The sequence below is a fragment of the Podarcis erhardii genome (assembly GCF_964252035.2).
Source record: "Podarcis erhardii genome assembly, chromosome: 2".
NCBI classification, from domain to species: Eukaryota; Metazoa; Chordata; class Lepidosauria; order Squamata; family Lacertidae; genus Podarcis; species Podarcis erhardii.
Genome location: NC_138498.1, coordinates 124,877,167 through 124,902,536, shown reverse-complemented (window position 1 = coordinate 124,902,536; position 25,370 = coordinate 124,877,167). Strand labels below are relative to the sequence as shown.

Sequence of the window (25,370 nt, the reverse complement as noted above, 5' to 3'; positions counted from 1 at the left end):
AGAAATTAACCAAAAAGATGCATGTGTAGCAAACGATGGAAGTGCCAGGTTTTGAAGTAGACGATCCGCCGGGTCTGATGGCACATGAACCCAAAAGCCTTTGAGCTTTGCCAGTTATCTGAGGTTTTCGTGGCTGCCTTCCCAGGACTTCCGGGGTTCCCATTGAGGTCCCCATTGAGAAGCCGCATTGAGAAACCCCCAGGGTAAAAGTGAGGGCTGCAATGGAGTGCTTCCACGAAAGCCAGCCACGAAAGCCTGCCCTTTCCCAGGTCACTCCATTCCCTATCCCTTCTGCTCCAACATTCAGCATCAAATCGCAGGACCAAAATTTGGCTGTTTCAGCTCCTCCCAACCCCACTGCTATCCCTGGCCCCAAATGGTGTGTTGTGCATTTCCCAAAGAGGAGGGTGGGGTTATAGGCAAGGGAGTGGCAGTCGGGCACTGGAGGTATAAATGACTGACAACTTTGAAAAGCTAGTATCACTGAACCTAAAGAGTTTTAACTAGCTTCTGAATAAATGTGCAGTAAATTGTTACTGTTTGGAAATTTAAATGCGTCCTTAGCTGCATGTTTTGGTGTTCCCTCAAGCCAGCTGATCCACTCCCTCCCACACAAAAAAAATGCATGTGATGGGGCCATTTTTACTTCACAAGGATCCATGCTATGAGGATCCTATAGATGCAGAGCTCCTTCAAGGCCATGTTTTCTTATTGGGGGTGGGCTGGGGAGGGAGTACATTTGCGGCACGATAATGCATGAGATTTCCGCAGGAAACTACAGGAGGTGCCACAACAGGAAGCAATGTAGGGATCCAGGAAATTGCAGGCCTTAACAGCTGCTCTGGGTAAATTGATGGAAAGCATTAACAAAGATAGAACTACCAAATGTATAGAAGAACAAGTCTTGCTGTAGAAGTGCCAGCATGGCTTCTGCTACTGAAATAGTTCTTTGAAGAGTCCAGCAGGTAGATACAGAGAAGGGGATGATCCAGCTGACATTGTGTAGCTCGGTTTTGTGAAAATGTCCCCCACCAAAGACTCCTGGGCAAACCTCTGCTTGGCCGCTGTGAGGAGAAGCATGCAGCCCAGGACTCCCTGCACCTCTGCCCCCGAAGGTATTCACTTCCTTGGTGTGATGACGAAGCAACGTAAATGAATAAACGACGGCAAAATAAATGCCCCCATGTGGCAAAGCAGGTAAGAAAGGGGATCCATCCTTGCGGTCATGGATACTCACACTGAAACCAGGAGACAAACAGGATGGGATCACAGAACAGCAGCCTCCACCTTTTTCACACCTTGGACCCACCCTTCACCGAAGAAGGATCCATTTCTTAATTTTGTGCGGTGCTGGTGCTGCTGTAGTGACCCACCCTGAGACTGAGACGCAACCTGGTAAGAGGGTAAAAGAACTTCCTCATGCAGCGCACAGTTAAACCACGGAACTCCCTGCCACCGGAGGCAGGAACGGCCACCAACTTGGATGGTTTTAAAAGAGGATTAGACAAATTTGTGAAGGAGGAGTGGGCTATAGATGGCTCTGAATACCAGTTTCTGGAGACCAAAGGAGGGGAGAGTTGCTCTTGTGCTTGCAGGTTTTCTATGGGCCCCTGCTTCGCCCCTGTGAGAACAGGATGCTGGTCTAGATGGTCCATTGGCCTGATCCAGAAGACTCTCCTTACGTTTTTATGTTAAGACGAAATGCCAGACAACATGGAGCCTCTGAGGGCAGCTGATTTCTCAACCCCGCACGTTATCTAGAGGACAGTTTGCATGCTGGTTGGGTCCACTGGCCCGGTCACCTTTGCCTGTGGTTGGGCCTGACAGGCTAAGAAAGCTCATCTAATTACAGTGGTACCTCGGGTTAAGTACTTAATTCGTTCCGGAGGTCCGTTCTTAACCTGAAACTGTTCTTAACCTGAAGCACCACCTTAGCTAATGGGGCCTCCGGCTGCCACCGTGCCACCGGAGCACAATTTTTGTTCTCATCCTGAAGCAAAGTTCTTAATCCGAGGTGCTATTTCTGGGTTAGCGGAGTCTGTAACCTGAAGCGCCTGTAACCTAAAGCGTATGTAACCCGAGGTACCACTGTATTCATACATTTCTTCTTAGAAGGTGGTAGGCTCTCCTTCACTGGAGGTTTTTCAAAGGAGTCTGGGACGCCACCTGTCAGGGGTCCTTTTGCTGTGATTCCTGCACGGCAGGGGGTTGGACTAGATGACCTTTGGGTCACCCTTCCAACTCTGTGAGTCTATGACCACCAGAGACACAAGCCATTTAAATGGTAGGACCAATGCACCATCTCAAGTTCTGAGCGTTTCTAAAAATTCCCCAGAGTTCCCCCCATTTTAAAAAATTACCACTGATCTATGGTTTCTCTTCCGGCACAAGTTCAACGCACTGAACATTTATGTGGTGCTTCAAGTGATAAGCGAGGCTGTTGCTTCGGCTGAAGCTTTTCCCGCACTCGGAGCACTGGTACGGTTTTTCCCCCGTGTGGGTCCTCTGGTGCGAGGTGAGGTTGATCCGCTGGCTGAAGCCCTTCCCGCACTCCGAGCACTTGTAGGGCTTCTCCCCAGTGTGGATGGTGCGGTGCAGAGTCAGGCTCACCCTCTGACTGAAGCTCTTCCCGCACTCGGCGCACGGGTACGGCCTCTCTCCCGTGTGGACCGTCCGGTGGCGGGTGAGGTTGATCTTCTGGCGGAAGCTCTTCCCGCAGTCCAGGCATTTGTACGGCTTCTCGCCGGTGTGGACCCTCTGGTGCTTGTACAGCGTGGAGCTCTCGCTGAAGCGCCTCCCGCACTCGGAGCACTCAAACGGCTTTTCGCCCGTGTGGATCCTTTGGTGCCTCAGGCGGCTGTTGCTGCACCGGAAGCTCTTCCCGCACACCGTGCAGATCCACCACTCCTCCCCTGTGTGGACTCGCTGGTGCCGAGTGAGGTGGTACCTCTGGCTGAAACTCTTCCCACAAACCGAGCAGATCCACCACTTCTCGCCCGTGTGGACTCTCTGGTGCCTGGTGAGGCTGTAGCGCCGGTTGAAGACCTTTCCGCACTCGGAGCATTCCAGGAGGGTCTCCTGCTTGTTGATCCTCTGATGCCTTCGGATGCTGGGCTTGCTCGCCATGCTTTCTGCACACAAGGGAGGGAGCGCCTGCATTTCGTTCCCATCCCAATGTTTTTCTTGCGTCGGAGCTTCGTGGAAGTTGGCTCCTTCAAGCAAGACACCCTCCGCCTTGCAAACCAGTTCTCGCGGCTCCAAGTCACTTCTCTGCTGTTTGGTAACGATCCCGCTCTCCATCGCTTCACCTGAAGGGAGAAAGAGGGAAATGAACCTCACGCCACCAAGCAAAAGCCCAACTCACTTCTACAGTGGTACCTTGGTAGCAGAATGGCTTAGTTGTCGAACAAATCGGCTCCCGAACGTCGCAAACCCAGAAGTGAGTGTTAGCGAACGTTCTTTGGAAGCCGAACGTCCGACACAGCTTCCATGGCTTCCGAGTGAGTGCAGGAAGCTCCTGCAGCCAATCAGAAGCCACACCTTGGTTTTCAAACCATTCCAGGAGTCGAACAGACTCCCGGAATGGATTAAATTTGAGAACCAAGGTACCACTGTATATCCCAGTTGTATCTTTTTTATTTAAAACTGTGATGCGACGACATTTGGAGTATTGAGTACAGTTCCGGTTGCCACACCTCGAAAAGGATATTGTAGAGCTGGAAAAGTTTCAGAAAAGGGCATGGGGATGGAGCGACTTCCCTTTAAGGGAATGTTACAGCACGTGGGACTTTTTAGTTTAGAGAGAAGGTGAGTAAGAGGCGATATGGGAGAAGCAGATACGGAGGAAATGGGCAGAGAAAAGCTTTTCTTCCATTCTTACAACACTGTGGGCAAATTAAATCTGCATACCGCTCTTTATCGGAAGATACCAGGGTGGTTCACAACAGAAAAATACAAAATGAGAACAATGAGTACATAAGGAAACAAAAACAAAACGAAGAGCTCCCCTCCTACAAACACATTTTAAAAGTCGTAGCATGTTAATCAGCCAAACACCTGATTGGAGAGAAATGCTTTTCGCCTGGCGCCTAAAGACATGTAATGAAGGTGCCAGGCAAGCCTCCCTGAGGAGAGCATTCCGCAATAGGGAGCCACTGCAGAAAAGGCCCCGTTCTCATTTTGCCACCCTCCAGGCAACCCTCCATCCCAACCCTTTTCTTGCGTTGGTAAGAAAGAGATGGTACACGAAGAAGTGCCTCCAGAGGATGATGATCGGAGGGTCCAGGTTGGTTCATAACTATGGGCCTAACCCCACACAGGAGACAGTGATGGCCTCCAACCTAGATGACTTAGAAAAAGGATTGGACAATGCCATGGAGGAGAGCTCCAGCTATCAATGGCTACTAGCCAGGATGGATATGTTCTGGCTCCCATCAGAGGCGGCAATGCTTCTGAGTACCAGTTACTGGAAACCACGTTGCCCTTGTGTTTGTGTCCTGCTTGCAAGTTTCCCATAATAAGCATCTGGTTGGCCACCGCGAGAACAGGGCACCGGATTCCATGGGCTTCCAGCCTGATCCAGCGGGCTCTTCTTACATTCTTCAGTCTGGATAACTGGTCCATTGCCTGTTTTGGGATGGCATTGTACCCCCACTCATCACCCGAGGCCCAGTGGCTAAGAGTGCCTTGCACCAGCTTCAGCGGATGGGACAGCTACAGCCGTTTCTTGACCAGGACAGACTGACCTCTGTGACCCATCACTGCATAGCTTCTGTTAACAGGGGGAAAGCTGAGCCTTACCCAGAGAGACCAAGTTCCCATAATTCTCCACCATGACCTCCCACTGCAGGGATCTTTGGTCTGGATGCAGCAGAGCCCACTCCTCCTCTGTGAAGTACACAGCCACTTCCTCAAACGTCACCGGGCCCTGGAAAGAAGGGGGGGGGGGAATGCTCATCACAACTAATGGAACAATGAAAAAGAGAGAGCCGTGAGCCCTACCTGCCCGCGGGCTGTCTCGCCAGAGTGGTGAATGCTCTAGTTCTCTCCCACTTGGACTACTGCAATGCGCTCTACGTGGGGCTACCTTTGAAGGTGACTCAGAAACTACAAATGATCCAGAATGCGGCAGCTAGACTGGTGACTGGTGTGGCCACAGAGACCACAAAACACTGGTCTTGGAAGACCTACATTGGCTCCCAGTACGTTTCCGAGCACAATTCAACGTATTGGTGCTGACCTTTAAAGCCCTAAACAGCCTCGGCCCAGTATACCCAAAGAAGCATCTCCACCCCCATCGTTCAGCACAGACACTGAGGTCCAGCTCCAAGGGCCTTCTCGTGATTCCCTCCCTGCGAGAAGTGAGGTTACAGAGAACCAGGCAGAGGGCCTCCTGAGTAGTGGTGTTGGCCCTGTGGAATGCCCTCCCATCAGCTGTCAAGAAAATAAACAACTAACTATCAGAAGACATTTGAAGGCTGTTTAGGGAAGTTTTTAATGTTTGATATTTTATCGTGATTTTAATATTCTGTTGGGAGAACAAGAAGAAGAGTTTGGATTTGATATCCCGCTTTATCACTACCCTAAGGAGTCTCAAAGCTGCTAACAATCTCCTTTCCCTTCCTCCCCCACAACAAACACTCTGTGAGGTGAGTGGGGCTGAGAGACTTCAGAGAAGTGTGACTGGCCCAAGGTCACCCAACAGCTGCATGTGGAGGAGCAGGGAATCGAACCCAGTTCACTAGATTATGAGTCCACTGCTCTTAACCACTACACCACACTGGCTGGGGAAACCCAGCCACATGGGCAGGCTATAAATAATAATATATGATGATGATGATGTTACAGGGGACTGGACTAGATGACCCTTTGGTTCCCTTCCAACTCCACAATTCTATGATAAACCTTTGAAAGGGATGGAGGCTCTCCCTGCAAGATCCAGAGCTCCCTCAGGGATGCTCAGACCCTTCCCAGCTTTGGAACATCCTTCGATTGGGGTCAAGAGACACATCCTTTCAGGCCCACAGACGTGTGCAGGTGATGAAGGCACCCAAGTTGACCCTCCTCCCTCTGTTCCCCACTTCTTCCGCTCCTACCTGTCCGAGCAACTGCGCAGCAACCATTTCCGCTCCGTCACACATGAAGGAAGGGCTGAGACCATCCGCCAGAGGAGCTTGGCTACCTGTGAAGGAAGAGAAAGGAAGGAAGTGGGAAGGAGGCGAGATGCTGCACCCGCCCACCTCAGTTGTTTCTCAGTCCTGAACTGCCTGGGGCTTGGCTTAATTACCATATTGGCCCAAATATAAGCCACACTTTTTTCTCAAATTCTGACCGTGAAAAGTTAAAGTGTGCCCCCTCCTTCAGGTGCTCTGATGGCGTTTCCTGCTTGGCAGGGGGTTGGACTCGATGGCCCTTGTGGTCTCTTCCAACTTTATGATTCTATGTGCCCCCTCCTTGAGAGGTCTGGAAGGTGGCAACATAAGAACGGGGCCTTCTCTACAGTGGCTCCCCGTCTGTGGAATGCGCTCCCCAGGGAAGGTCGCCTGGCACCTTCATTATACACCTTTAGGCGCCAGGCAAAAACGTTCCTTTTTAACCAGGCCTTTGGTTGATCCAATTTACATCCTATGCCCTTTGGGAATGTGTGTGTTTTTGTGGTGGGAGGGGTTATTGGGTTGTTGTTTTGATTTTTAGTAGTTATTTTGTGGTTTTATATCTTGATTTTATTCTGTGAACTGCTCTGAGACTCCCAGGTATAGGGCGGTATATAAATTCAAATAATAATAATAATAATAATAATAATAATAATAATACAATTATACCCCCCAAAAAAACCCTTGGATTCCTACCCCCACCCCTGTTTTAAAAAGGGCTGGAGACGAGGGCAAAACTCCCACCTCCCAACCCTTTCACACTGATGGAAGGGAAACTTAAAAGTCTGCAAGTTTCCCATTGGGGCATCGGGGGGGGGGGATGATGCATTATGTGGGCCACTGACCCGATCCAGCAAGCCTATTCTTACATACCCACCTTCCCATTTTATCCTCACAACAACCCTGCAAAGTAGGTCTGGCTACGAGGCAGTAACTCTTCTTATGTCCTAAAAAGCAACATCCAGATTCTAGGCAACCCCCTGGAGAGACCAAGATCAAGCCAAAATGTGCTCCCAATTCCTGCTTACCCAGCAAGGTAGAAGCATCCCCTCCAGCGCCCCCCGGAATGGCTCCTCGGAACAGCTGCCTCCTCCTGCTGGCTGGCGGGACCTTCTCTACTTTGGGGAAAGAAGGCGCCCCTTTTCTCGTCCCTTGAACCTGAAACAAAATTTGGGGATCCTCAAGTGAGGAATGGAGAAAAGGGATTGGGAAGAGGGATTTGGATGGGAAATTCCATCCAACTTTTGGAATCTGTTTTGGCATAGAGTTCCTCAGCAAACAGGTAAGGTAAAGGTAAAGGGACCCCTGACCATTAGGTCCAGTCGTGACCGACTCTGGGGTTGCGGCACTCACCTCGCTTTATTGGCCAAGGGAGCCGGCATACAGCTTCCGTGTCATGTGGCCAGCATGACTAAGCCGCTTCTGGCGAACCAGAACAGCGCACGGAAATGCCATTTACCTTCCCGCTGGAGCGGTACCTATTTAGCTACTTGCACTTAGACGTGCTTTAGAACTGCTAGGTTGGCAGGTGCTGGGACCGAACAACGGGAGCTCACCCCATTGCGGGGATTCGAACCGCTGACCTTCTAATTGGCAAGCCCTAGGCTTTGTGGTTTAACCCACAGCGCCACCTGCGTCCCCAGCAAACAGGTAGTGTGACCCTAAAAGAAACATTTTATAAGCTTCTGTTCCACTGGAACAGTGTCGTTCAGCCTGGACACTGAGGTCCAGCTCCGAGGGCCTTCTGGCGGTTCCCTTGCTGCAAGAAGCAAAATTACAGGATATAAGGCAGAGGGCCTTCTCGGTAGTGGCCCCGTGGAACGCCCTCCCATCAGATGACAAGGGAATAAATAACTATCTGACTTTTAGAAGACATCTGAAGGCAACCCTGTTTAGGGAAGTTTTTAATGTTTGATGTTTTGTCGTGTTTTAAATATTCTGTTGCGAGCTGCCCAGAGTGGCTGGGGAAACCCAGTCGGTTTTATGTATGCATGCATGTATGTGTGTATGTATGTATTTTTATTATACCTAACACCACCACATCTTACCTGGATATACAGAATAACCAATGTTGCTTGTGGAGGTGTAAAGCCACAAAAGCTGGGGTATGGCATATACTCTGGGCATGTCCCAAAATCAGAAAATTCTAGGAAGATACGGCGAAGGAAACTCAAGTAATAGCTTGCTATATTTTTAACCCATGGATCCCCCAATTTTTGCTATTCAGACATATTAAACAAACAACCAATAGATAACAGGGAATGAATGCAACACCTCTTAACTGCTTCTAGAATTATTACAGTATTTTTGTCAAATCTGGGTGGGGTAGGGGAATGAGAAGACCGTCCATGACAGAATGGATAATGAAAATCAGGAACACAGTGAGCATGGTTAAGCTAACGTATGCGGCAAAAACCAGAAAGGACAGAAAACAATATAATGTCTTTATTAAGCAATTGAGTCTTTTAATATAAAAGTACTGGAGCAGTAACATGCAGGATAAGGTAAATCCATTTGGGCTACTAATTGATTGAATTTTGCTCCTGTCTCGTTAGTTTTAGATACCCCTTCTGCTTTTGCTTTATTTTATTTGGCCTCTGTTATTAAACTTTGCTTTCTTTTATTATAACAAATTAATGGGGCAGGCAGGGGGAGGAATTCAGGGGGTTGGACTCTGGCTCCTTCCCAACTCCCAGGATTTAAAGAAAGTGCTCTCACCTGCTCCTTTTCTTCCTGCCTCTTCTCTTCCACCTGGCTCAGGAGGAAGCCTTCTGCCAGGGCCACCGCCTGGGAGCTGGTCTCCGCTCCGCACTCCCTGACCCAGTTCTCCATCTCCGGAGGGAGGATAGTCAGGAACTGCTCCAAGACCACCAGGTCCAGCATCTGGGCCTTCGAGTGCTTTTCCGGCTTCAGCCACTGGCGGTAGAGGTGGTGGAGGCGGCTGCAGACCTCGCGGGGGCCCTCGGCCTCCTGGTAGCAAAACGCCCGGAAGTGTTGGCGCTGGACGTCTGAGCTGGCATTGCCCTCGCCCAGGATCTGCTGCACGTTCCTTTCCCAGACTTCCCCAGTGCTCCCAGTCTGGGGGACGTGGGGATCCTTTCCTCCCCAGGGAGCCGCTGAGTCTGGCTTTTCCATCTCCCAAAGTTCCCAGAAGGAATCCAAGGATTGCCTTGCTCCGCGGAGAATTCTGTTCCCAAACCAAAGGCTGCCGGAATTTGATTGGCGTTAGAGGGGAGGGTGTCAATGTCCGGCAAAGTCTGCAAGCCCCCCTCTTGCACACGCCTAAGGGAAAGATGCTTTGCTAGGATCAAAGGGTGACCCCAGCTGGAACCTGTAAAAGACAGCAGAGACTTATAAGCAGCCAAGACAACGTCCTGTCCCCCCCTGGTATTCTTGCAGAGAAGTTGGTAAAACGTAGGCTGGATGAGGTAACTGTTAAGTGGATTTGTAGCTGGTTGACCGACTGAACCCAAAGAATACTCACTGGTGGTTCCTCGTCATCCTGGGGGAAAGTGACAACTGGGGCGCCGCAGGGTTCTGTCCTGGGCCCGTTGTTGCTCAACATCTTTATAAATGACTTGGGCAAAGGAATGTGAGGGGAAGTTCATCAAATTTGCAGATGTCATCACATTGGGAGAGGTAGCTATCACTGAAGAAGGCGGAATTGGGATTCAAGGTTCTTATACTTGGGCAAGAATAACAGCTGCACAAATATGAGATTGGGGACATCTGGCTTACTAGTAATACATGTCAAAAGGATCTAGGGGTCTTAGTGGACCGCAATCTTAACATGAGTCAACAGTGTGATGCAGCCGGGGGGGGGGGATTTAATGCTATTCAAGGATATCAACAGAAGTCTAGTGTCCAGATCAAGGGAAATCATGGTACCACTCTATTCTGTCTTCGTCAGATGACACCTGGAGTACTATGTACGGTTCCGGGCAGCATAATTTAAAAAGGATGTTAACAAGCTGGAACGTGTGCAGAGGAGGGCGACCATGATGATCAAAGGTCTGGAAACCAGGCCTCATGAGGAACGGTTGAGGGAGCTGGGCAAGTTTAGTCAGGATAAGGGGAGACTGAGAGGAGATATGATAGCCATCTTCAAATATCTCAAGGGCTGATGCATGGAGGAGGGAGCAAGCTTATTTTCTCGTGCTCTGGTGGGACAGTCTCCCTGGGAAAGCTGTGGACTCTCCTTCAGTGGAGGTTTTTAAGCAGAGGTTGGGTGGCCATCTGTCATGGATGCTTTAGCTGAGATTCCTGCATTGCAGGGGGTTGGGCTAACTCTACCATTCTATGATTCTATGAATTTGAGGGACTAGAAGTAGAAGAGGCAGTGTGGTGCAGCGCTTAGTGTGTTGGGTGTGGAGGTGGGAGACCGGGGTTAAGAACATAAGAAGAGCCTGCTGGGTCAGGCCAATGGCCTGTAAAGTCCAGTGTTCTTTTCTCATGGGGGCCAATCAAATGCCTGATAGAAACCTGCAAGCAGCATCTGAACAGAATGCTTTCCAGCAACTGGCATTTGGAAGCACTGATGCTTCCAGTTGTGAAGGGAGATCCTGGCCACTGGTCCCATCACCTCCTGGCAAATAGAAGGGGAAGAAATGGAGGCAGTGAGAGATTTTACTTTCTTGGGCGCCATGATCACTGCAGATGATGACAGCAGCCATGAAATTAAAAGACGCCTGCTTCTTGAGAGAAAAGCGATGACAAACCTAGACAGCATCTTAAAAAGTAGAGACATCACCTTGCCAACAAAGGTCCGTATAGTTAAAGCTATGGTTTTCCCAGTAGTGATGTATGGAAGTGAGAGCTGGACCATCAAGAAGGCTGATCACCGAAGAATGGATGCTTTTGAATTCTGGTGCTGGAGGAGACTCTTGAGAGTCCCATGGACAGCAAGAAGATCAAACCTATCCATTCTTAAGGAAATCAGCCCTGAGTGCTCACTGGAAGGACAGATCCTGAAGCTGAGGCTCCGATACTTTGGCCACCTCGTGAGAAGAGAAGACTCCCTGGAAAAGACCCTGATGTTGGGAAAGATGGAGGGCACAAGGAGAAGGGGACGACAGAGGACGAGATGGTGGGACAGTGTTCTCGAAGCTACCAGCATGAGTTAGACCAAACTGCGGGAGGCAGTGGAAGACAGGAGTGCCTGGCATGCTCTGGTCCATGGGGTCGCGAAGAGTCGGACACGACTAAACGACTAAACAACAACAACAATCGGTAGCCCTCTCCACTTTGAATCTGTCTACAGTACAGTGGTACCTCTAGTTACGTACTTAATTCGTTCCAGAGGTCCGTTCTTAACCTAAAACTGTTCTTAACCTGAAGCACCACCTTAGATAATGGGGCCTCCTGCTGCCGCCACGCAATTTCTGTTCTCATCCTGAAGCAAAGGTATTAACCCAAGGTACTATTTCTGGGTTAGCGGAGTCTGTAACCTGAAGCGTATGTAACCCAAGGTACCACTGTAATCCTCTTTTTAAGCCATCCAAGTACCACTTGGCTCCCCCTCCCCAAAGAATCATGGGAACTGTAGTTTACCCCCTCACCGAACTACAAATCCCAGAACCCACTTGGTCATGAATCTGGCACCATGCCACACTCCAACCTACCCCAAGGGGCAGTTGAGAGGTTTAAAACTTGGGACAGGAGGCCTCTCTTTGGAGAGAGAAAAAACAAACTGTAAAAAATCAAGACCAAGCAGCAACAAAGGAGGCTAAAACCAGCTTTCTGCTTGCCAACCCCACAGCGAGAGGTTCTGCCCTTGCCCCTCCCTGCCCTTGAGCCCCAGCCCCAACCGGTGCGCTCCCCCAACACCTATTTCTCTCCTCCTAATGCAAACTGGTTTGATACTGGTTCCAGTGCAAATCTTTTGTTCTGACCCTGGCAGCCGGGAGAGGAGGTGGGAGAGGGCTGGCCAGAGCAGCCCACCTCTTTTTGGAGGAAGGGAATAGCTGGAGTGGGACCGCGGGGGGGGGGGAGCGGGGAGAAGATCTCCCCCTGCCTTTCTCCCCAGCCAAGCGCCTGGTACCCCTCCCTCCTTTTGTCTCCACCCGCTGCTGAGCCTTTTCCCCTCTTCTCCCTACCCCCACCTTTGCAGCCCGCCCCCAAATGAATTTGCCACTCACCTGCTCCCCACTCCCACCCCCAGCTTGGAGGAAGAGCCAACCTGAGAGGGTGGCTGGGGGGGTCCCGGTGGTGGTGGGAGGAGGGGAGAAAACCCCCAGGCTCGTTGGATGCTCTGTGCGCCGCGCAGCCACCCGCCCCCTCCCTCCTTCCCTCCCGTGCCCCCTCCCCTTGCACGCCTCTCCAGGAACCCAGCCTCGCTCGCTTTAACCCCTTCCTCGCCGCGGACCCACACATCCTCCCTCCACATCGCCCCCCACCCACCCCCGGGATCCCTTTGCAAAAGCCCGGAGAGCAGCCGCAAGAAGACTTTGCAGCTGGGGAGGCGGCAGAGGGGCCCTCCTTCTCTCCAGGGTCTTGCATACAGAAGCCCACCCACCTTCTGCCTGCTGCCACCCCCACCCCCACCCCACCCCACCACGCTAAGGGGTCCACCGCGGCTGCAGAAACGCACTTGGGGCTCTTTTTCCATAAAAGAGCAGCCCCGTGACGTGAAGCCCCCAGAGGCTCTGCCCCCTGAAGTGAGCTGGGAATGGAATCCACTTTCTTGAAAGATGCCTCGTGTCAAGACACAAGAGGGAATGGATCCGCAAATCCTGCGCCCCAAGGATTGGGGGTGGGGGGGGAGCAGATCTTGGCAAGATCCCAGATCTCATGCCCGAGATCCCCATAACCTTCCTAATCGGCCCAAGTCTTGCATGCTAAGCTCTAGTTCGGTGTTTCCCAACCTGGGGTCATCACCAGCTGTTTTTTGGACTACAACTCCCATCATCCCTAGCTAGCAAGACCGGTGGTCAGGGATGATGGGAATTGTAGTCTGGAGAGAAAAAACAGCTGGCGACCCAAGGCTGGGAAACGCTGCAGTCTAGTTGGTCATCTCCCGGTTTGTGGGGACATCTCGTGTTTTGTTCCCCTCCAACGTTTCTCCGATGAAAAGAGGCACGTCCTAATCATCGTGGTCATTTTAATATTTACACCCCGCTCCTCTGACTGGGTTGCCACTCTGGGCAGCTTCCAAGATATATGAAAACATAATACAACATTTTTTTAGAGAAAACCTTCCCTATGCAGGATTGCCTTCAGATGACTCAGGGGTCAGATAATTCCATCCCCTTCAACATTCCTCCGATGGAAACACGGACGTCCTAAGGAAAAGCTGGACCTTCCGGGATCAAATCAGAAACCGGGGCGGCTTCAGTCTAAATCAGGGACTGTCCCTGGAAAACAAGGACACTTGGAGGGCCTGTCTAGTGGGAAGTGTTGAATGTTTGGTTTTTCTTTAATGTGTTTTTAATATTCTGTTGGGAGCAGCCTAGAGTGGCTGCGGAAACTCAGCCAGATGGGCAAGGTATAAATAAGAAATTATTATTATTGTTATTGTTATTGTTATTAGTAGTAGTAGTAGTAGTAGTAGTAGTATTAGTATTATTAGTATTATTATGGCACTTTCTATATCTGTACTTTCCAGACCCTAAATGTCACATCTGCTGTGTTTGTAAAGGCTACTGGGGCAGTTTTGCGGTTCTGGGAAGCCATAATGAAGCCTTCTACCTAAAACCTTTGCTCTATGGGATGGGAAGCAGTTAGAGGAAAGCAAAGGAAATTGTCGAAAAATTTGGAAAGGTCTGTTAATAAGAGCTGCCCACTTGGGTCCATCAGGCCTAGATACCTTCTGGCTGGTGATCCGATGGATTCTGGAAATATGAGGATAGATCCCCTTCTTCTAAAGCCCAAAGACTGAAGCAGCCTTGATGGGGGGCCGTCGTTGAGCCACTTGGTCCTTGAGTTTCATACACAGTACAAAATCATGTGGAGACGGAAGATGTCCCAAGGGTCACCTAGTCCAACCCCGTGCAACGCAGGAATCGCATCTGTGTTATATATTCTGCATGCACAGAATCATAGTTGGAAGGGGCCTCATCTGGTCCAATCCTGCTCTCCAGGATTCCCCACCAGATTCATCACCCAATTCGTGTTTGTTTGTGAGAGAAACTGACAAAATAACCTCCATGTCGACCGAAGTTTGAGGGAACCTCCTGGAGGTTATTTTGTCAGATTCCCTCAGAAACAAAAAAAAGGGGGGGAGTGAGGAGTCCCTCAAACCTCAAGTTTAATTTCGACCGTAGCTATTAAGGAAGCCAAATGCCCTTCTAAGCGTTCCCACAAATGTCCATTGCAAGGGTCTTCCCTGGTGACTGGGAGCGGCTGCCGAGACACACCAGTCTTGAAAGATCTACATTGGCTCCCAGTACGTTTCCGAGCACGATTCAAAGTGTTGGGGCTGACGTTTAAAGCCCTAAATGGCCTCAGCCCAGTATACCTGAAGGAGTGTCTCCACCCCCATAGTTCTGCCTGGACACTGAGGTCCAGCAGAGGGCCTTCTGGCGGTTCCCTCACTGTGAGAAGCCAAGTTACAGGGAACCAGGCAGAGGGCCTTCTCGGTGGTGGCACCCGCCCTGTGGTACGCCCTCCCACCAGATGTCAAAGAGAACAACAACTACCAGACTGATCCTTTGTCAAATGTAGCCTTGGCTTTATTCATCACAGACCTTACTCAAATCTCACAAACCCTGGATTGCTACCTTTTCTAGCAGCTGACAGACTCTGGGGAAAAGGGACAGAGCAACAGACACCAATGTAGGAAAAAAGAAACTAACTTAACCACCTTGTGGGGCATCATAGAATCTTAAGAGTGGGAAGGGACCCCGAGGGTCATCTAGTCCAACCCCCTGCAATGCAGGAATCTCAGCTGAAGTGGCTTGTGAAACACTGTAGGAGAGAAGTGGGGGGGGGTCAGGCTGTGCTCACAGAGTGCCGTTAAAGTGCATTAAAAAAATGTCCCCCTCTCCAAAACAAAAATAAGAATCTTGATAATGGTTTATCATAAGTAGTTTTGTTGGGTGTTACATTGGAATGGATGAGTTGAATAACGTTTATATATAGCTGACAGACAAAGAATCACAAGTTCTTTATTCTTTCTTTCCTTTCCCTTCCTCATCTCTTTCTCTCTCTATTTCCTCCCTGTTTCTCTTCCCTCCCCCCCTTTATTCCTTCTCATGCCCTTTTCAAATTGTAATAAAAATTACTCCAAAAAAGAAAAACAGAATTTTTAATTTAGCGAAGTACAGATTCAGTTTGTGGTGTTTGGGGGCTCATTCTTTGTAAGCTAATAACATTTGTTCCTGCTTTAAATGACTTGTGTTTTTGCTTAATTGGCCAATTAGCCTTTTATCAATTATTGCTTATTATTCATTACTGGATTTGTGCATTACCTGCACTGGGACTTATAGGTGACTTACATACATTCAAATGGTTTACCCCGGTTGCCAGTTCTGTGAAGCATAGTAAGGTTACCTCTCCACCTGAAGGTCTTTCCACACTCCATGCATTTAAACTGTTTCTCCCCATAGTTCTAGTTACAGGTAGGTAGCCGTGTTGGTCTACCGTAGTTGAAACGAAATAAAAAAATTCCTTCCAGTAGCACCTTAGAGACCAACTAAGTTTGTTATTGGTATGAGCTTTCATGTGCATGCAAACTTAGTTGGTCTCTAAGGTGCTACTGGGGATGCGGGTGGCGCTGTGGGTTAAACCACAGAGCCTAGGACTTGCCGATCAGAAGGTTGGCGGTTCGAATCCCCGCAACGGGGTGAGCTCCCGTTGCTCGGTCCCTGCTCCTGCCAACCTAGCAGTTCGAAAGCACACCAGTGCAAGTAGATAAATAGGTACCGCTCCAGCGGGAAGGTAAACGGCGTTTCCGTGCGCTGCTCTGGTTCGCCAGAAGCGGCTTAGTCCTGCTGGCCACATGACCCAGAAGCTGTACGCCGGCTCCCTCGGCCATTAAAGCGAGATGAGCGCCGCAACCCCAGAGTCGGCCACGACTGGACCTAATGGTCAGGGGTCCCTTTACCTTTACCTAAGGTGCTAATGGAAGGAATTCTTAAATTTTGTTTCTCCCCAGTGTGGGTTATCTGATGTAAAGTAAGGTGAGCACTTTGACCAGGGTTTGAAATTAGCAGGGCGCCAGGTGCGTTTTGTGCCTAAAGATTCTCCATTTGTACCTCAAAAATGACTGGGTGCCATTTTTTGCATAGAAATTATGTTAAGGACTTTTGGGGAAACTACTCACCCACCCCTTGCCTGGACCGTCCCTTTTTCCTCCACCTGCCCTGACTCCAACCTTGTGGTGTTGATGTTTAGTCGTGTCCGACTCTTCGTGACCCCATGGACCAGAGCATGCCAGGCACTCCTATCTTCCACTGGTGGGTGTCATGACACCCCATAAATCACAGGTCCCTTCTCCTGGGTCACTTCCCTGGCCCCCGTCCTCTGCCACATAAGGAGTGCAAGCAGCACTCAATTCTATTGTTGTAGTCCTCAGCAACATTTGACACCCCACCAGCTCTCACACCACCTTCCCAAAGTGGGGAGAGTGAGGTGCTGGGCTCCAAAAAGAGGTGTGAGGGCTCTGTCAGGGTCCTAGAGTCCTCCTACCTCCTTCCCAAAGCCAAGTTAGAACTTTCCCAGCTTTGGGAAGTAGGTGGGAGGGCTCTACGATTTGGGCAACGCTGTTCTAATACGGAGGCCACACATACAGCTGTTTTAATCTAAGCATCATTAACGTTGATATTTGGCCTCGGCGCGGGCCAGAGAGGGCGCCCCCGACTCGCCGAAGGGCCTCGCCAGCTTTCCGGGGAGGAGCGAGGCATCTCGGCCGCTGTTCCGACCCCTCTGCCTCCGCCCAGAAACACGCAAAAGGGCAGGATTTATTTGACCAGATTGTGTACCATTTGGATCTTGTGGAAACGGATTACTTTGGCCTTCAGTTCATGGATACATCCCAGATTTTGCACTGGCTAGACCATTCAAAACCCATTAAGAAGCAAATCAAAATTGGGCCACCATATACGTTGCACTTTCGAATCAAATACTATTCATCGGAGCCAAACAACCTCCATGAGGAATTCACAAGACAGGTAATCCACCCCACCCTGGTCTGGAGTCCAAACCATGAGAGAAGCATCTAGGAGTGGCATTTTCAGGTACCTGTTTGTATTACAGCTGCGGCAAGATGTTCTTTCGGGAAAATTGAAATGCCCTTATGAAACAGCTGTAGAACTCGCTGCTTTGTGTCTCCAAGCTGAGCTTGGCGAATGTGAGCTCCCTGAACACACTCCAGAACTTGTTTCAGAATTCCTATTTACTCCTAATCAAACTGAAGCAATGGAATTTGAAATCTTTCAGAAGTGGAAAGAATTCAGGGGAAAGAGCCCAGCACAGGCAGAAATGTGCTACTTGAACAAAGCCAAATGGCTAGAAATGTATGGGGTGGATATGCATGTGGTGAAGGGAAGAGATGGTTGTGACTATGCTCTTGGGTTGACACCAACAGGGATCTTGATCTTTGAAGGGGCAAACAAAATAGGTTTATTTTTTTGGCCTAAAATCACTAAAATGGACTTCAAAAAGAGCAAGCTGACCCTTGTGGTGGTCGAAGATGATGATCAGGGTAGAGAGCAAGAGCACACATTTGTTTTCAGATTAGACAATGCTAAAACATGCAAGCATCTCTGGAAATGTGCAGTGGAGCACCATGCCTTCTTTCGGTTGCGCACACCTGCAAACAGTAAATCTAGCCGGTCAGATTTTATCAGGCTGGGATCCCGCTTTCGATTCAGTGGTCGAACAGAATACCAGGCAACACGTGGATCCAGACTACACAGAGCCAGTACCTTTGAAAGGAGGCCCAGCAAGCGATACCCATCCCGGAGGCATTCAACTTTCAAAGCAAGCAACACTCTCAAAGCACCCCAGATTTGCACTAAAAATAACCATGAAGTCCATAACTATCAGCTTCCGTATCACCCAAATACGCACCCTGGCCAATCACACTGGCACCCACACCCTCCTGTAAATCTAAGGCCACCCTATCAGGATGACAGGCTCTGTTGGAAACAATCCCCAAATGGAGAGGACAGCAATTTGTGGTATATTCAGGACCAGAACCAGAAGAACTTAGTTGGGATCCAGAGCCTGTTGTATCAGGATAAGCTCATGACAACTCTTTGAGAAAGAACCATCTCTCACCGCTTTATGCATCATCTCACATACTCATTGCATTCCAAATAAGTTTTTAAAATGGTGTCATAATCCATAGAACAGAAGGTGTAGTAGACAAAGACTTGCAAGCTGTAGTTCCATTACTTTGGAAAAAGCTAAGAAATATGCCCAAAATTCTGAAATTTTGCAGGTAGTTTATAAAACTGTCATTATTTTTTGACTACTGTAGCCTTTTAATTTTTGTTTTGTTTCATTTACACACAGTTGCAGCTGTTCTGTGGTTTCATTTATGAATAAAAACGTTGATATTTGATGTGCATCTGAGCAGATAGTATCCCAAAGAGCTTCAGCAATAGGGCAAACTGAAGAGCTGTTCAGATTGCGAAACTTTATTTAGAATAAAAGATAGGGCGAAAGCAAGAAAACAGGTTGAACAGATTACAAAACAAAGCAGCTCAGGTTTTAAGGTCTGGCACCACCATCCCTTTGGAAGGACTGGCCTGTGATTCTTTCCCTATGTGGAGAGTCTGATGTAGTAAATAAATAAAAAGTCACAGTCAGTTATATCCCAACTAGGCACTCTAAACCACTTAGGGACTCTGAATACTTGATGGGTGAAATCTGAGACACATGAGAGTTTCACTTAAAGAAAGGGTGATAGCAGCAGACCAATGCCTTTCGCCACACCTCTGACCAAGTGGGTAAACTTTGCCTCCTTTCCTTCTCCACTTACTGCATTAATAATAATATGCCAAATGGCCAAGACATTAGGCAGAATGGAGAGACCATCGTGGGCAATTAGCATAGCAGAGCTAGGAGTTTCTTATTTTTCTTAGAGGCAACAAAACCTATCATCATGCATTTTCAGGTTCCACAAGATGCTTGTTTTTACACTCCCTGTTATGGTTCTTCCATGTGTGGTAAATACTTCAGTTTCTAGTGAAGTGCTGTTTACACTCAGTGAATCTCGATTTGTATCTCCCTCTGTAAATTCTTCTGTGTTAAGCAAGTTTGCTGCATTTACTGCTGTTCTTCATATTCCAATCACTTAGAGGTGTTCTCCCCTGTGTGAGTTCTCAGATGCAGTCAGGTTTTTACTCCCACTGAAGCTCTTTCCACACTTTCTACATTTTAATGGTTTCCCCTAATGTGGGCTCTTTGATGTACAGTAAGACTTCCACTATATCTGAAGCTCTTTCCACACTCCATGCAGTTAAACGGTCTCTCCCCAGTGTGGGTTCTGTGATGAAATGTAAGTGCACTCGCACAACTGAAACTCTTTCCACACTCCATGCATTCATACGGTTTCTCCCTCGTGTGGGTTCTTTGGTGTAAAGTAAGTTCACTCCTACAACTGCAGCTCTTTCCACACTCCATGCATTCATATGGTTTCTCCCCAGTGTGCTCTCTTTGATGTACCGTTAGTGCAGTCCTCCGGTTGAAGCTCTTTCCACACTCCATGCATTTAAACGGCTTCTCCCCAGTGTGGGTTCTTTGATGTGTAGTAAGGCTTCCATTCCGACTGAAGCTCTTTCCACACTCCATACATTTAAATGGCTTCTCCCCGGTGTGAGCTCTTTGATGCACAGTAATTGCACTCCTACAACTGAAGCTCTTTCCACACTCCATGCATTCATAGGGTTTCTCTCCAGTGTGGGTTCCTTGATGTGCAGTAAGGCTTCTTCTTTGTCTGAAGCTGTTTCCACACTCCATACACTTAAATGGTTTCTCCCCAGTGTGGGTTCTTTGATGTAAAGTAAGTGCACTCTTATAACTGAAGCTCTTTCCACACTCCATGCATTTATGCAGATTCTCCCCAGTGTGCACTCTTTGGTGTATTGTAAGATGGTGATTGAGACTGAAACTCTTTCCACACAGCATACATTTAAATGGTTTCTCCCCAGTATGGGTTCTTTGATGTGCAATAAGCAAACTGCTTGTACAGAAGCTCTTTCCACACTCCATGCATTTATGCGGTTTCTCCCCAGTGTGGGTTCTTTGATGTAAAGTAAGATGGTGATTGAGACTGAAGCACTTTCCACACAACATACATTTAAATGGTTTCTCCCCTGTGTGGATTCTTTGGTGGGCAATAAGGTTTCCGCTCTGGCTGAAGCACTTTCCACACTCCGTGCATTTGAATGGTTTCTCCCCTGTGTGGGTTTTTTTATGCTTAATAAGGTTACCAGCACTGCTTAAGCTCTTTCCGCATTCCGTGCATTGAAACGCTTTCTCCCCCGTTTGGGTTCTTTGATGTAAACTAATGCTTCCACTCTGAGTGAAACTCTTTTCACACTCCACACTGCTCTTTCCTATGCATTCCTCCTGTGAGTTCAGGGCTACATGGACACCAATGTCCTGAGAAGTGGAAGACTTCCTTTTCCCATTATTTGACACGTTTCTGCCTATATGATTTTGGCGTGACAGTTGATTTACAAATGTCTCTTTCCCTACTTTATGCTTCACATTTCCTGGTGGCTCCTCATAATTCTCTCTCCTCTGCCCATTACCTGTTTTGGGGGTGGAAGAAAAAGAAAATGTTGTTCAAATTGCAAGGTAGAAGCAGAGACTCCCATTGAGAATCGAGCCCAGTTCTCTGCCTCTTCTACCATTTTCAAGCACGTCCCCCACTTATCTCCCCACACAGCTGAATCTGAAGTTAATTTCTCAAGACAACACCACAAGTCCCTCCCTGCTCCACCTCACACAAGCTGTCACCTCGCACTGCTGTGTCTGATTATCTCTCCCCTTTCTCAGAGCACCATCCAATTGGATTGTCTCCTTCTACCCAAGCAATGAAGTCTGGTTTGGGAAATGTTTTCAAAGCAGCCAGTGAATTCTGAGTGCAAAATACCCAGGCCTGCCTAGCCCTACTACTGCCATGGCTCCCTTTCCAAAATAAGGGAAAGGGAAAATCTTAACACTCCTGCTGAGGGATAGAAGAAGGGCACATGGTCCCAGCAGAATCCACCTGGCACTTGTGAAGAGGATCTCACTGTACCTCAGAGGCAATGTGGAGGCTATTTTAAATTTAAACCTCGGCCTGGATGCCATCTCTGCTCTTCAGAAGAAAACCCTGTTGGACCCTGTGAGGGCAGCTTTTTACAGCCTGAGGGCCGGGTGCTCGCATTCTGTGGGACCAGAGGCAGAACTGGGTGTAACAACGAATGTAAATGCAACCTCTGGACAGGAGCAGTTTCTACACACACCCTTCTCTTTCTTCCACCCAGGCAAGCAGGAAACACCTTCAGATTTCAAGGACACAACCCAGGAAGGAAAAAAGGACTCAAGGAGGATGTGAAGCAGAGGTGGTCATGGGTCATGGCCTGGGGACAGCGGGAACTGGGGCGGGGGGTGGAGTCCCATGGGCTGCCCCCCCCCGGTCTATTTAGTCCCAGAGTCCTATAGGAGCCAAATAGGTGCTGACAGGAAGCCCAGAAGCAGGTCATAAAGGGAACAGGCTTCTGCTCCCTCTCTTTCCAGAGGAAAAAAAGGACCCCCAAATGCAGCTAAACATCTACCTTCTGATATCTCCCCTTCTTTAGGGACCTGGAGAAATGGATCGTGTCTTTCTTCAAAACAGGAACCGAGGTCTGATTCTACCAAGGAAAGCAATAATATTAGCTACTTTGGGCCACAAATCACCTGGCCATTTCAAATCAATCCATATCTGCAAAAGCAAAGAGGAGGGATTACCATACCCGGATCCTATAAAGACACGCAACATGTTTTTCCTGTATATATATGCAATATGAATAAAAATTTATTTAAAAAAAAAAAAAAAGACACGCAACATGAGCAGGAGAGGGCCTTGTGTCCCACTGTCACAAGTGGCATTTGTGTGAATATATGGATGCTGCTTCAGAGTGCAAAGCTGCAAATATCGTAGGGTACATCTGCACAAATGGGGATCCAAGCAGGCTATTCTTCTTAAATTATTCCTACTCTGCATGAATACATGGCACAAAGAGCTGGTTGACACCTTCCACATCTAACAGGCAAGAGGGATAAAAATGCATCCTTACCCAGAGAGGCCACCATCTCATAATTCTCCTCCATGACTTCCTTGTGCAGAGCTCTTTGGCCTGGATCCAGCAGAGCCCACTCCTCCTCCGTGAAAAACACAGCCACCTCCTCAAAGGTCAAGAGGGCCTGGAAGAAGAAGAAGAGGGGGAGGGGGGGGAGGAGATAACTTCTCTTAGATCCCCTTCATCCCTGTCTGTTTCATTGGTTGGTCGTAAGCCTCTTTGGATCGCCCTGGGCAAGATAAATCCACTAACATAAATATAGTGGTACCTCTGGTTACGTACTTAATTCGTTCCAGAGGTCTGTTCTTAACCTGAAACTGTTCTTAACCTGAAGCACCACTTTAGCTAATGGGGCCTCCCACAGCCGCTGCATGTTCTCATCCTGAAGCAAAGTTCTTAACCCGAGGTACTATTTCTGGGTTAGCGGAGTCTGTAACCTGAAGCGTCTGTAACCCGAGGTACCACTGTAATAACAAATATTCCCCACGCAACACAGAGGGAGGCTGGTTTGTCCCCCTCTCTTCCTCTTCTCCCCTCTCCTCCCCACACCAGATACTCTTTCCCTACCTGAGGGAGCTGCCTGGCACCTCTTTCCATCCAACCCCTAAGAAGAGACAGTCCAAACGGTGCCTCTGAGGCCATTGCGCTGCCTCTGGAAGACAGGGGGAATGGAGGTGTAAACTGGGACACACTCTCAGGTGTTGCCATGATGAACTTCAAAGCAGGGAGCAGCTCTCAAGTGAGACCATTCCTGGGCCTGTAGGGGAAAGACAGGGAACGGGAAGGATGTCATGAAGATCATGATATTAAAAGTTGCTTCAGTTTTTAGGGGATTGTGGTTTGGGGGATGGAGGCATGCTGACGAACTATGGTGCCCCAGGCCTTCCTCTAAGAAATGTACATATGTGTGTACATCTTGCTCAGCCTATAGCATTAGGAGGCCCTCCTGCCAACCTCACTGTTTTCAAGGCAAGCAAGGAGACTGGGCAGGAGTGAGGCTGGCAGCAACAGAGGAGAAAGACCTTCAGCATCCCTGTGCTGCGCCAGTCCTGCAAGAGGGGCCAGATCCATGCCCCATGCCCACCCACCCGGCTTTCATCTCCCCCCCAACAATCTTCCCAGAGCATGTCTAGAGAAGCCTCTTTTCGGAGGCAGCATCAGAATCAGATGGGAGGTAATGTATTTCTTCCCCCCAAGTCCAAAACTGGGGAGTGGGCATTTATTTAATTCGTCCGGTCTTTTGCCATGAGGCTTTTAAAAGTGCCCTTAAGATCCCAATCAATTTCAAATACCGCCATCCATGCACCCATTTCCCTTGAATTAATTTTATAATGAATGGTTTTAGAGTGTTGTTTGTGCTGTACTTTTGTACTGTTTTATTGTTGTTAGCCGCCCTGAGCCCGGCTTCGGCTGGGGAGGGCGGGATATATATTATTATTATTATTATTATTATTATTATTATTATTATTATTATTATTATTGCCTAGCGGGAGGGAGACTGACTGGGTGTTCTTTCAGGCTCCAGGAAATCCAAATATGCCCTTTCCCTCCTGTTTTGAAGCAGGGACTCCTCCCCATTTGCCTCCCGCCTCAACATGACCAACCTCAGAAAGACCCTTTCCTTTGTTCCAAGGAAACCACAGTCCACCAGCCCCCCCCCCCATCTATGAGTTCTGAAAGGGGAGATGGGGGGGCTTCCTCCCTCCCCAAAAACCCACATTTTGCTTCCCTTTGACTCTTTCCAATAGCAGCCTATTTCTTGCTAAGGAATCTCACAAGATGATCGAGGGTCTGGAAACCAAGCCTTATGAGGAACGGTTGAAGGACTTGGATATGTTTAGTCCAGAAAAGAGGAGACTGAGAGGAGATGGGATAGCCATTGTCAAATATCTTAAAGGCTGTCACGTGGAGGAGGGTGCGTGCTTGTTTCTGTCCTGCTCTGGAGTTTAGGACTCCTAAACACCAGGAAGAACTTTCTGACAATAAGAACTGTTTAACGGTGGAACTGTCTCCCTCTGGAGGTAGTGGACTCTCCTCCTTTCCTCGGATGTTTCTAAGCAGAGGCTGGAGGGCCATCAGTCCTGGATGCTTTAGCTGAGATTCCTGCATTGCCGGGGGTTGGACTAGATGACATTTGGGGGTCCCCTTCCAAGCTCTATCTAAGGCCGACTTCCTTTAGCATTTTGTCTGCTCCTCAGCCGCTGTGGATTAAGCCACAGAGCCTAGGGCTTGCCGATCAGAAGGTCAGTGGTTCAAATCCCCGTGACGGGGTGAGCTCCTGTTGTTCACTTCCTGCTCCTGCCAACCTATCAGTTCGAAAGCACATCAAAGTGCAAGTAGATAAATAGGTACCGCTCTGGCGGGAAGGTAAACGGCATTTTCATGCGCTGCTCTGGTTCGCCAGAAGCGGCCAATAAAGCGAGATGAGCGCCCCCAGAGTCGGCCACAACTGGACCTAATGGTCAGGGGTCCCTTTACCTTTTACAGCCCCACCTCCTATTCAAAATCTCCTCCATCTCCCGCAACCCAAAGGAGACTCTGCTCTGCAGCTCTGGGGCTACAAAAGCAGCTCACCAAGCCCCCCCCCCAATATAGGGGGCTGCTTCTACTGCGCCAAAGCCTCCCCGCTGCTATCTCCCCAGCCCAAGGGGGCTTTAGCAAAAGAGGGGAGGGAGGGGCGAGTGGAGGGGGATTGCAGATATAAACGAGAGCGCTATTAGATAGGATGGACAGAGTAGGACTTACTTCTGAGTAAACATGCATGAGACTGGGCTGCACAGCGGTGCTTCCCGAAGAAACGAGATCCACTGGGGAGGCGGACTACAGATCCCAAGAGGGGAAAAGGGGAGCAAGGAGACTTAGCAAAGGGAATCCTTTCCCTCTCTCCTCCCCCCGCCAGCTGCTTGCAGATTCAGGTGCAAGGAAAGCGAATCTTTCCCCACCAACCCCGAAACGCCCCCAAATACGCAGCACCTCTTTCTCCTCTCCAAGCCTCCTC

General features: G+C 49.0%; 3 protein-coding genes across 8 annotated transcripts; 1 reads left to right on the top strand and 2 right to left on the bottom strand.

Annotated features, from left to right (window-relative positions):
- Positions 1–2,088: 2,088 nt before the first annotated feature.
- Positions 2,089–12,422, bottom strand: LOC309334685 (zinc finger protein 213-like). Of its 4 annotated transcripts, none has more exons than XM_081849236.1 (6): positions 12,290–12,422; positions 8,871–9,483; positions 7,181–7,331; positions 6,096–6,181; positions 4,801–4,927; positions 2,089–3,308 (listed from the first exon to the last, which is right to left on the bottom strand). In XM_081849236.1, the coding sequence occupies exons 2-6, from the start codon at positions 9,285–9,287 to the stop codon at positions 2,368–2,370; spliced, it is 1,722 nt and encodes a 573-aa protein (XP_081705362.1). In that variant the 5' UTR covers positions 9,288–9,483; positions 12,290–12,422; the 3' UTR covers positions 2,089–2,367. The 4 variants fall into 4 exon arrangements, with proteins under 4 accessions (XP_081705362.1, XP_081705364.1, XP_081705363.1 ...); XM_081849238.1 differs by lacking the exon at positions 12,290–12,422 and adding an exon at positions 12,044–12,170; XM_081849237.1 differs by lacking the exon at positions 12,290–12,422 and adding an exon at positions 9,637–9,957.
- A 2,907-nt stretch (positions 12,423–15,329) lies between these two features.
- Positions 15,330–25,333, bottom strand: LOC309334682 (uncharacterized protein). Of its 3 annotated transcripts, XR_014153229.1 has the most exons (6): positions 25,118–25,333; positions 22,940–23,129; positions 22,370–22,496; positions 21,866–21,943; positions 18,932–20,854; positions 15,330–15,512 (listed from the first exon to the last, which is right to left on the bottom strand). XR_014153229.1 is itself a non-coding variant. In XM_081849231.1 (5 exons), exons 2-5 carry the CDS (start codon positions 23,078–23,080, stop codon positions 19,476–19,478), a joined length of 1,725 nt encoding a protein of 574 aa, XP_081705357.1. In that variant the 5' UTR covers positions 23,081–23,129; positions 25,118–25,333; the 3' UTR covers positions 18,713–19,475. The 3 variants fall into 3 exon arrangements, 2 of the variants coding, with proteins under 2 accessions (XP_081705357.1, XP_081705358.1); XM_081849231.1 differs by lacking the exon at positions 15,330–15,512 and having other exon boundaries at positions 18,713–20,854; XM_081849232.1 differs by lacking the exons at positions 15,330–15,512; positions 22,940–23,129 and having other exon boundaries at positions 18,713–20,854.
- LOC309335889 (band 4.1-like protein 4B) lies at positions 16,997–18,564 on the top strand. The gene is made up of 2 exons (XM_081851161.1): positions 16,997–17,260; positions 17,331–18,564. Exons 1-2 carry the CDS (start codon positions 17,114–17,116, stop codon positions 18,351–18,353), a joined length of 1,170 nt encoding a protein of 389 aa, XP_081707287.1. The 5' UTR covers positions 16,997–17,113; the 3' UTR covers positions 18,354–18,564.
- Positions 25,334–25,370: the final 37 nt, after the last annotated feature.

Bases quoted from the DNA above. Each gene is read 5' to 3' on its own strand.
- LOC309335889 (XM_081851161.1), top strand. From the start codon at position 17,114: ATGGATACATCCCAGATTTTGCACTGGCTAGACCATTCAAAACCCATT. The intron at 17,261-17,330 runs GTAATCCACCCC...ATTTTCAGGTAC, and splicing joins ATGAGGAATTCACAAGACAG to CTGTTTGTATTACAGCTGCG.
- LOC309334685 (XM_081849236.1), bottom strand. From the start codon at position 9,287: ATGGAAAAGCCAGACTCAGCGGCTCCCTGGGGAGGAAAGGATCCCCAC. The intron at 6,182-7,180 runs GTAAGCAGGAAT...CTTCCTTCACAG, and splicing joins GGATGCTTCTACCTTGCTGG to GTAGCCAAGCTCCTCTGGCG. The intron at 4,928-6,095 runs GTAGGAGCGGAA...CCTTCTTTCCAG, and splicing joins CTGCGCAGTTGCTCGGACAG to GGCCCGGTGACGTTTGAGGA.
- LOC309334682 (XM_081849231.1), bottom strand. From the start codon at position 23,080: ATGGCAACACCTGAGAGTGTGTCCCAGTTTACACCTCCATTCCCCCTG. The intron at 21,944-22,369 runs GTAAGGATGCAT...TTTCCTTGGTAG, and splicing joins TGAGATGGTGGCCTCTCTGG to AATCAGACCTCGGTTCCTGT. The intron at 20,855-21,865 runs GTAGATGTTTAG...CCCCCAAAACAG, and splicing joins AGAAGGGGAGATATCAGAAG to GTAATGGGCAGAGGAGAGAG.